At 47.2% G+C, this 10,165-nt stretch overlaps 2 protein-coding genes across 2 annotated transcripts in view; one reads left to right on the top strand and one right to left on the bottom strand.

Moving 5' to 3' along the window:
* The window catches only part of UBE2Z (ubiquitin-conjugating enzyme E2Z), an 8,390-nt gene extending 1,374 nt beyond the window's left edge, over nucleotides 1-7,016 (top strand). Inside the window, exons 3-7 of the mRNA XM_009892193.1 lie at nucleotides 717-904; nucleotides 2,867-2,978; nucleotides 3,579-3,691; nucleotides 4,225-4,315; nucleotides 6,497-7,016. Coding sequence (XP_009890495.1) covers nucleotides 717-904; nucleotides 2,867-2,978; nucleotides 3,579-3,691; nucleotides 4,225-4,315; nucleotides 6,497-6,667 — 675 coding nt within the window. The 3' untranslated portion in view covers nucleotides 6,668-7,016. The remainder of the gene's footprint in view (nucleotides 1-716; nucleotides 905-2,866; nucleotides 2,979-3,578; nucleotides 3,692-4,224; nucleotides 4,316-6,496) is intronic.
* Nucleotides 7,017-9,376: 2,360 nt separating this feature from the next.
* SNF8 (SNF8, ESCRT-II complex subunit) overlaps nucleotides 9,377-10,165 on the bottom strand; it is a 3,641-nt gene continuing 2,852 nt past the window's right edge. Inside the window, exons 6-7 of the mRNA XM_009892194.1 lie at nucleotides 10,042-10,116; nucleotides 9,377-9,608 (exon numbers count right to left, since the gene is read on the bottom strand). Coding sequence (XP_009890496.1) covers nucleotides 9,471-9,608; nucleotides 10,042-10,116 — 213 coding nt within the window. The 3' untranslated portion in view covers nucleotides 9,377-9,470. The remainder of the gene's footprint in view (nucleotides 9,609-10,041; nucleotides 10,117-10,165) is intronic.

Here is a 10,165-nt window from a genome sequence, read left to right on the forward strand (position 1 = left end):
AAAGTGCCAAAATGCCCTTACACGGAAACCCAGGTTTGTAGAACACCAGCCTTGGGGCGCTTAACTGAAATCCTGGGGAGGTAAGAGGATCATTAAAGGAGACTGCTTGGATCACTTGGGGAGTGAGCTTCCTTAATAGCCCAAAGGGAGTAGATTTCCTGGTATACAATTGGGATCTTTGAGGGTAATTAGCACGGAGAGAATAGGGTCTTAATTTTGGATCCTGGCAGAGGAAATTGAGTGATTGGTTTCAATAAGACCAAATCAGCGTGAGACCGTAAAATTGAGGAATGCTGTAGTTTTGGCAGAAATTTGGAATTTTTTTCTTTCTAAAATTAGATTTTTTTCATATTTGAAATCTTACTTTTTTTTTTTTTTAAGCCTAGCTTACCAGCTGAACTGTGATTCAGCCTGGTTTGCACTGTCTAGAGATGTATGGGAGGCAGCTGTTGTGGACTCTGGCCAAACCTCGCGTTTGGAAACTTGCTTTGCACATGGAGTGTGGCAGAGGGGAGAGAAGTGCGCAGCAGTGGCTCTGGCTAACGAGGGATGGAGGGAGGGTTAAGTATGGCCTGCACATGGCGTGTGCTTGTGGAAAACGCTGCCTCTGTGCTGCTGCCTGGGTGGAGATTTCTTGCCTTTGGTTGGCTTTGTTGAGGATTTGTCGGTGCTGCACAATTTTGAAGTGGTGCGCAAGACGGGCTTTTGTTTTCCAGATTCATGCATTGATCACAGGCCCATTTGACACGCCTTATGAAGGGGGTTTCTTCTTGTTCCTGTTTCGCTGTCCTCCAGATTATCCCATCCACCCACCAAGGGTCAAACTGATGACAACGGGAAATAACACAGTGAGGTTTAACCCCAACTTCTACCGCAATGGGAAAGTCTGCCTGAGTATTCTAGGGTAAGAGGAGACTTTGGCTGTTTTGATGGGAAATCAGGAAGTGGCTGCAGGCTGTATTCTGCCTCACGCATCCCTCTGGCGCGTTGTGCCTTGGTCTTGCCCCAGACGTGTGCTTGGATGCACCTTTATGCTTCTGTGAAGTCGTGTGCAGAATCAGAGTCGTACAGCAGCACAAATTCCTCTACTGAAATAAGAGTCTAACCTGTCTTTAAAAGCAGGGGAAGCACGAAGCTTGGTGGATGCTGCCGCTTTTCTCCTGCTTCCCCTTGCAAGGCCTCGGCCCGAGCACTGCGTTTCTTCCGCTTTTGCGCTTTGCAGCCTGATCCTTGATGTTGTTTGAATGTAGGTTTTTGTGGTTTTAATTTCCTCTCTCTGTGTGTGGGTTTAAAAATAAATAAATAAAATTAAAAGCCACTAAGAACTTCCTTGAGAGTCATTTGACTGCTCTGGGCTTCCACCTACACATAGTGTGTGGGGCTGAGCGGTGGCTGTAATGATTTACAAGCGCTGCTCCCATGCTGCCTGTTCTAACAGGCTGCGCTGCTGCGAATGCTCCTTATTCACCTGCTCCATTTTTAAACACGTGGAAGTCCTGGTTGATTGAATGACTCTTACGGCTCTGCCAGAGGAACCCTGGCTGTGGTGTGATGTTCCCAGCCCCAGCTGTGGTGTGATGTTCCCAGCCCCAGCTGTGACAATTTTGGTTGCCAGTAAAGAAAGGCTTTTGCTGAGACCCTGGACTGGTGCAGTTGGGGTGTTAGTACGTAGTTCCTTCTGTGACAGCGGGGTAGTGACGGCAGGCAGGTGAGGAAGGGGCAGTGACGGCTTGAATTGCTGTAGGGATTTGGTCAACCAGCAAGAGTCTGAGCACTGATGTGGTTCTAAGGCTGCCTTTCCTGGGATGGTTTCAGCAGTGCTGTGCATGTGCCGCTGACACCAAAGTTGGTCCAGGTAGCCGATACCCATCAGCTAATAGATACTGGCCTCAGGGCTGGGTGAGAGATGCGTTGTGCTGGGAAATACCTTCCTCGGCATAGGAGTCTTCCTGATCCGGTGAGCTGGATGCCAGCGCCTGCAAAGCACTGAGGTGTGTAGGGCATGTCCGTATCTCGGGTGTCCAAAAGCCCAGCAGCTTCCATGCAGGCTGCCTTGTTGCTCTTGCAATTGTAGCCCTGGCACGGAAGCTAAATTATTGAAGAGCGAACAAAGAGCCTCGGCCTTAGCAGAAATGGGAAGCGCAGAGGGAGCTGCAAATGAAAGGATTTAGGAAGAACCTATGTGGGTCAGCACATCCTTGTTCAGCTCACAGGGAGACAGGTCTGTATCTGGAACTAGGATATTAAGGGCAAGCGGCAGAACAGCTTTTTCTGCTTATGGTGTTCTGTGCAAAGGTTTTTGCTACCCTCTGCGTACAAAACAGGCACCTTATTCCTGTAGCAGAGCATCCGTTAGTGCTTTTGATGGTAGTTCTTGTGCTGAGTGTCTGCGTCACAGACTGCACTAGCGATGGTCTTGTTTGAGTCTTGAAAATGGGATTTCAGTTCTTAAGAGTTGTTGGTTTTGACTTATGGTAGTGCTGGTGGCTTGTGTTGCTCCAGGCTGCTATGCGAAATGATAGCTGTAGCTTTAAAGTGCCCTGTAAAATGCTTGGAAATGGTACTTCTCCTCAACTCGTGTGTGATGCCCTGTGTGTGTTAGCAGCAGAGTGAAGTTTATCAGCCTCTCTTGCCTTGCTCAAGCTGAAGTACTCATTTAGTTGAGAGAATAAACTACCTGGACCCTGAGAACTTTCTCAGTGTCCAGTGCTTTCTGGATCTGTAGCGGCTGTTTCTTTTCCTGTCGCATTTCTGTAAGGTGTAGATGTGGTTTCCCAAGCCGTCTGATCTTTGGTAGTTGGAGGGATGGTGCTCACTGGACCAGTCCTGCGTTGTTAATTAATGCTTTTCTGTTTTCATGCCTCAGCACTTGGACCGGGCCTGCATGGAGCCCAGCACAGAGTATCTCTTCAGTCCTCATCTCCATCCAGTCCCTCATGACTGAGAACCCCTATCACAATGAACCCGGCTTTGAGCAGGTGAGAATTTGAGGTGGATCATCTCTGATTCTGCAGCTATTTGTCTCTTCCTTCCACACTTTGCTCCTGGTGGCAAATCCCATTCTGGAAACGGGCACAAAAGTAGGTTATGTCATATGGCTTTTTTCCAGCTTGCTCTGCCTCTAGTCAGAGCTTGAGGGGGAGTTCAGCTCTGAACTGGAGGCTGCTTAGCTCACGTATGTGTAAGGTAACAGAAGAACAAGAGGCATTGGAGAAGTTGCTGGGGAGATGGGATGGCTCTTCATTTCTCTGCTACACGACTCCTGAAATGGCTTCTTTGGGACATATTGTCACGCAGGAACCGAACTCCTCAGGTTTTCATGGTCTCCAGCATCTCAGAGAGGCAGGTTTCTGTGCTAACTTTATGAGTTGACCTGTCTCCACAGCTATGTGAGTCCAGGCTCTGGAGACATGTAAAATCTTGTCAGCTTTTCATTTGCAGTATAAATTATCTCAGCGTACACAGAACAGACAGAGCTGTAGTGGGTTTGCGCGCCAGTGAAATTCATCGGGCCCGGGAGGCAGACACGAAGAACCGTTGCAGTCGCGTAGGCTCACTGGCCCAAATTCTATTTCCAGGAGAGGCACCCCGGGGACAGCAAGAACTATAATGAGTGCATTCGACATGAGACCATCCGAGTAGCAGTGTGTGACATGCTGGAAGGAAAGTGTCCCTGTCCTGAGCCTTTACGGTATGGAAAAGAGGCATGGAGGGAGCATGAGAATGTGGGTGTGGGGAAGCAGGATAAACTTCTCTGGCTGCTATTCCTGCGAGTTGCATCAGGGAAGAGCAAGTCTTTAACTCTCCCTGGTCCAGCGAAGAGTCATTTTGTTTCCCCTGAAGTGGATGGCTGATGTGTGTGGTGGGCAGGAGCTGTGCGCTGACAAAGGCTGTGTTAATGTGCACAATGGCTGCATCCTCCGACTTGTGTTTGAGAATAAATGTGCCTTGTCTTATGTTAGGGTGTGGGGGGGAATATCTCGGAGGGAGGGGAGCACAGCTGTTGTGGAAACACGTGCAGAATCTCTTCAGCTGCAGTGATGCTGCAGTTCGTTTTGCTCTGTCTCCTGCCTCGCTGTACCCGTTAGTTGTCTGGGACACCCTGTGTGGGTGTCCACACTGGTTACGTGAACTGGAGTTCAGTGGGATGGGGTGACCCTGGATGATGTGACTGTTGTAACACTGTTGTTTTGTGTTGACTGTTTGCTCTCTTGTTGCGTTCAGGGGTGTGATGGAGAAATCCTTCATGGAATACTACGACTTCTACGAAGGGGTGTGTAAAGAGAGACTTTATCTCCAAGGACAGACAATGCAGGTGGGTGGCAGACAGTTCTCTTGTTGATAACACACTGCCTTAGATAAGGGTGTGTGATTAGTGACAAACAACAATGTGCAGCACCTAGATGTATGTGGGGTGGATCTGGATCTTTTCTATGAACTGTATATTCCAACTTTGAACGATGAAACTCAGACCTGAGACGTTCCTGTGGATAAAACACGACCTTCCCCAAGTTCGGAATACGCGCACAATGTTTCCAAGGCTGTTAGGTTTCTGACTGCTGGAACTGAGCCACTCTCAAGGCAAGCGGGTACTTCTTTCGGCAGTGGAACCGTTACAGTTTGCTTTCATGTGGGTTTGGTGTGAAGCAGGGAGGGTACATGCCGCTTATCCAATGCTGGTGGCAACTGAATTCCATAGCAGCATTTTTCTGTTGGGACACTGGTGGAGTTTCTCTTTTTCGGAGGTTCCTTTGCTCATACAGCCAATAGGAACTTTTCTCTGACAGTCCTTGTTTTGTCAGATGAGATTGAAAGTGGCTGACTGAGTCAAAAGTTACTGGGGGAGGAAGGGGTGGGGGCACAGTGACAATACGGCAGACACATCTAGACAGGTTGAGTACAGGAGCTTATTTCTGCAGGAGAGCAGACTTTAAAGAATAGATTGCCAAGCTATTTGCATATGAACAGATGTGTCTTCCTCCCTCATCGGCCACCTCTTGTCTGACTCATTGAGAAATTCCACTGCTAAGAAAAGATGGAGGTGGTTGATTTAATGATCTTGTGTCTCTGAGCCCTTTTTTCCTGTCAGTGCCTTCGCTGGCTGCATAATTCATAAATTGAAAGCACTCCCAAAGCAGCAGAGTTGATGTTTGGAATGAGAAATTCCCATGAGGAGGGTCTGTGCCTGACTTATAGCTGCAGAGAGCACTGAACTGAAGGCTGTGCAGTGAAGTTTGGCGACCAATATTAGAGGATTGTCAGGTGTGCCCCACTCTTGTTTCTTCTTTGAGGACCCAGGGCTCGGTGGCTTTCTCCAGGGTTTATGCTCAGTTCTGAGAGGTAGTAACTGTGGCGATCTGTTTTCTGCTCACTTGTAAACAGTAGTGCAGCAAGCATGAACAGAGTGTGCTGGAGAGATGGTATTGTTGTCTTCACTACCCCGTGTTTAAAATTAAGTCACTCCAGGCTCAGTATCAGTTGAGCGCTTACCAGATGTGCTGCCTTGTTAACTCTGGGGCCACATGTTGGCTTGTACCAAAGATTTCCATCAGATGGGACAAGGTAAACACCACCACCTTATATAGCCCTGGCAGCTGTCTTTGACCTGGGATGGGGATAAAAGCAGGCAAAAAACAAAAAAAAACAAAAGCAGAGATCTCTAAAGACTTTGTGCCTCTGACCTGGCTACATCTCAGCCGGGGGCCTTGATATAAAATGAGAATGGCGATGCTTCCATTTGGAAAGGGTCTGTAGCACTAATATAAAGTGTGGTCAAGTCTTTGGCCTCTGGATATTAGGGGCTTTCATTTGTAGTGTTTTCCCTGCCTCCTTGGAGTGGGCCTGAGACCAAATCTTTGAAACAGTTTACTTCCTCAAAGCTGTAGAAACCCGGTGTCTGCTTGGCCTTTCATCTGTTTTTGAAGTTTGCTCGGGTTTGTAAGGATTCCCAAAAGAGACTACAGAAAGAAATTATCTTCAGTTTGCAACCTCTGCCATGACAGTGGAAAATTCAGGGGCCTCTCCATCATAAGATGGGATTTGACCCTGTGCTGGTTGTGGCTGGGGTAGAGTTAATTTTGCTTGTAGTGGCTGGTATAGGTCTGTGTGCTGGAAACGGTGTTGATAAAGCAGGGATGTTTTAGTTACTGCTGAGCAGTGCTTGCACAGAGTCAAGGCCTTTTCTGGTCCTCACACCACCAGCAAGGAAGCTGGGGGCGCACAAGAAATTGGGAGGGGACGCAGCTGGGACAGCTTTTGCTTTACTTATTAAACTTTATCTCAACTCTTGAGTTTTCTCACTTTTACCCTTCTGATTCTCTCCGCCATCCTACCGGGGAGAGTGAGCGAGCGGCTGCGTGGTCCTTAGGTTAAACCACGACAAACCCTTAAGTCTTTGACCATTCGTTGCCCAATTACTGCGCAACTTTTTTCTTTCTGCCTCTTGCCAGAAGGATAACGGTCTATATTAATAAGCTTATCTGTGGTTTTCTTCCAGGATCCTTTTGGTGAAAAACGAGGCCACTTTGACTATCAGTCCCTATTAGTGCGTTTGCAAGGAATTCGGCAGAAGGTGCAAGAGAAACACCAGCAGGAGAATACAGAAATAGACTCTGAGAGCAGCTCCTCCGAGACAGAGACAGACACTCAAGGTTGCTCTAAAGCTTAGAGCTGCGTTACCAGTGGAGAGGCCAAGTTGTGGGGATGTTCTGTCTTCGCACTCTAGAGAACCCCTGACAGACTCGACAACCAAACCAATGCCAGAGCGGAGAAAACTGCAGGATATCTTCTGTCTCCTTTTACTGCTCTGGTGGATAATGCTGAACGAGAAGACTTCATGCTAGACAAAGCCAAGCTTGTGACAGGCTACTCTTAAAAGGTACTTACTATGCTAGAAAGCCGGAGCATGTGGCATCAGGTTATTTTTTGGAAACACCTACACTGGTTGGTTTTTTGGTTTTGGTTTTTTTTTTTTTTTTTTCCTCCATTTGATTAAAGAATGAGATCTAGACTGCGAATCCTCTTTACAGCTTTTCTGTTCCTAGACAGTGAGCCCTTCCCTGGGGCCGTGCTGAAGGTGGAGCTGTAGCTGGGGGAGCGCTTTGATGAGTCCAGGGTATGACAGGGCCCACGCACCGTGTGGCCAAGCGAAACCCTTTTGTGCGGGTTGGGAGAGACGGAGCCTCTCTGCTCTGTGGAGCCCATCTACCTGACATCTTTCTTCTAGACACTGTTCTAGACAGACCAAAGATAAAGAGCAGTGGTGGAATCTGGGCTCCTTTCTGAAAGCTTTACTCAAGCCCTGGGTGACTTCGTCCAGTGAGACTTCAGGCGTAAAGGGGCAGATGAAAAGAGGAAACTGCGAGAATCCATAAATCGAGCGCAGGTGTGTTCATCCTGGTGTTTTGGGGAAGGGAGGGTGAGAAAATCATTCATCAGAGATGGGGGGAGCACTTCACAATAAGTCTAGGTTGTGTATTACTTCTTTAAGGTATTGATTTGAATTTAGCATTCTAGGAATATTTTATTCTGGCTGCTCTGAACAGAGCTGTTTTGTTTCCTTAACTGAAGTACTCTTTGCTTTCCACCACTCTAAGTCAGCGTAGCATTTTACTTTCCTCCCTTCTTCCTCCTGCCGCCTCACTCCCTGCTGCCACCTTGACCCATCAGATCGAAACGCTAGAATAAGGGGCAATTCTAGCTGAGGAAGCCACCGTTTCTGGGTGGAGTTCTTCAGAGGTGTACGCCTTGTTACTGACAAATTCCTCTGCCAAACTTGGCCGAGCGCAAGCTAGCCGAGTGTCGTAAAGTTTAACACTTCAGTGCTTTGAACGTTTTAAACAGCAGCTTTTTACTGTGAGGGAAGGCCAACCTCTCGGAGAGGCGTCTGCTGGCTGCGAGTGCCATTACATCAAAGATGTATTTGGTGTAACTTGGGTGGAGGTGAAATACCCGGTTCTCCAGGTAAACAAGAATGGGGATGATTGATTGGAGCAGTATGATGTTTTGTTGATCAAGAGCTTAATCTACTCTTCTTTTTTTTTTTTTTTTTTTCATTATTTTATGGGAGCTTTGATAGAAAGCTAAGCACAAAGTTGCACATTGTCCTGGGCCCTCTCCCAGTTTCCTTAAACACCTTCCTACCAGCTCGGCCCTGTTTCAGTCTCCTGGTGGTGGTGGAAGAACTTCCAACACGGTCATCTTTGTTCTAAAAGAAAAAGCGCAGAAAGAGGGGCCAAAAGACCCCTGCCGTGCGCTGTACAGAAAGGCAATGCCCCATGCGTCACTGAATTATTTTCAGTCTCTGTGATTTATATCAACTCTTGCAGAACTCGGAAGCCTGCACACTGCTGCTTAAGCAGCTCTGAAAAGCTGAAAGGTGGAAACATTTCTGAATTAAGGTGCCGTTTAACAACTTGGGAACCTTTTTCTTTTTTCCCTTTAGCAAGCAAACTCCCCTGGGTCTGTCATTGGCTTGATTTAGACTTAAACCCTGTCTTCCCTCGAGGGAAAGCTGAACTTACACAGGACTCACTCAACGCATACACCAGATGAGAGTAAATAAAGCGGTGTCCACCTTGAAATGAGGTCTCGGGGAGGCAGCGGGGTCTCCCGAGAAGTCGTGAGCTGCGCGCTACTTTACCGCCTCTTTAATCCCATTGTAAATGTCACGTTGTTTTTCACCATTCAGTAGCATCGTGGGTAGAGCTGTGACTCTGCTGCCTTCCCGAGGCAGAGCTGGTTCTGAAATCTGTTTGTGATGCATGTGGCGTTAACCATCCACCGATACAACGAAACAAGAAAATGCCTTATTGTGGACACTATTCACATAACTAGCATGTGGCTGTAAAAGAGAAGTATTAGTTTTATAGCTCTAACGTTGTCTGTCCTACCATTTCTGAATGTTTCCATTTCAAAGTGACAATCCTCCAATGACTGCTCTAGGCAGAGATGTTTTAGCAACAGATTTTTAGACCTAATTGAGTTGAAAATATATGCACAAGAGTCACTCTAAGATACCTTGTTTATATACTATTGTACATAAGATTTTTTTTTTTTGTGCAATAAAGTTTGTTTTGGCAGAATCTAGACTGTGGTACTCCTTAGTGGAACAACAACTCATTCACAGAGCAGAGAGGACTACAGAACAGCTTCTCAATGTCACTGCTTGCTCCGAGATTCTTTAGCGGGAGTCACATTTGCATCCTTCGAGACTGCAGTTGTAGTAGCAACTTAGATAATTTTCCTCTTGCTGTGACAAGGTAATTAGTTGTCTGTAATGGTAAGTGGCATTTCCACCCACAACAGAAGAGAAAATTCAGAGGTGAGCAAGTATGAATTAGTCCTATTAAACTTTTCAAGCTAGGCACTTTTGTAAAAAGTTTTATTTCAAGTCCACTGTCCCTGTGTTTCAGGTGATACGCAAATAACCTCACAAGAAGAATTATATACAGGCACAGAGCACGTAGCAGTCAAGGTATTGCCTCCTTGGCTTCCTCCGGAGTGATTTCCTGAGAGTACAGCTCTGTAAAGAGAGCAGGCAGCCAGTACTGAGGTTCTCCTGCTGCCTGCATATCCAGCCAGGCCATTCCTTCCTTCAGCAAGTGTTCCTACACAAACAGAGCGGAAACTGTGAGTGAAACTTAACTAAACGCCTGAGAAGTCATTCACAACAGAGGCCTGACCCCATGTTTGTTCTAGGGTAAGGGAGGGCGTAGAACTTGGGCTACAAGAATTTTTACTCAACTTGACCGGGAGATATCCCGCCATGCCCGTCCTGCATGTTTAGGTAGGACCTGAGCTAACATGATTCAAGTATTAATGGAGATTAGCGAGGCCACAGGAATAGCTGCAGCTTCTGAGGTTCTGCTTTCCTCAATCTATGTTTACGCAGTGTGTACTCTGCCTTAGGTCTGCCGGCTGCTAGCTTAGAATCCCCTGTGCGGGCCGTGATAACGCATCCCCAGCAAAGTGCCTGCTGCGAGAGCAGTCGTTCTGCACTGTCAGTGAATTCCACTGTGTACAAGAGACCTTCATACGTACCAGCACTTGCTTGGCGCGTTCTGGCTCCCACTTCAGACTGGATCTGATCTCACTGACTGTTACATAGCCCTTTTTCTGAAATGAGAGGAAAAATACTGTGTGCTTATCGTCAACTTAAGTCCAT

Source organism: Charadrius vociferus, unplaced genomic scaffold (assembly GCF_000708025.1).
Source record: "Charadrius vociferus isolate BGI_N301 unplaced genomic scaffold, ASM70802v2 scaffold509, whole genome shotgun sequence".
Classification (NCBI taxonomy): domain Eukaryota; kingdom Metazoa; phylum Chordata; class Aves; order Charadriiformes; family Charadriidae; genus Charadrius; species Charadrius vociferus.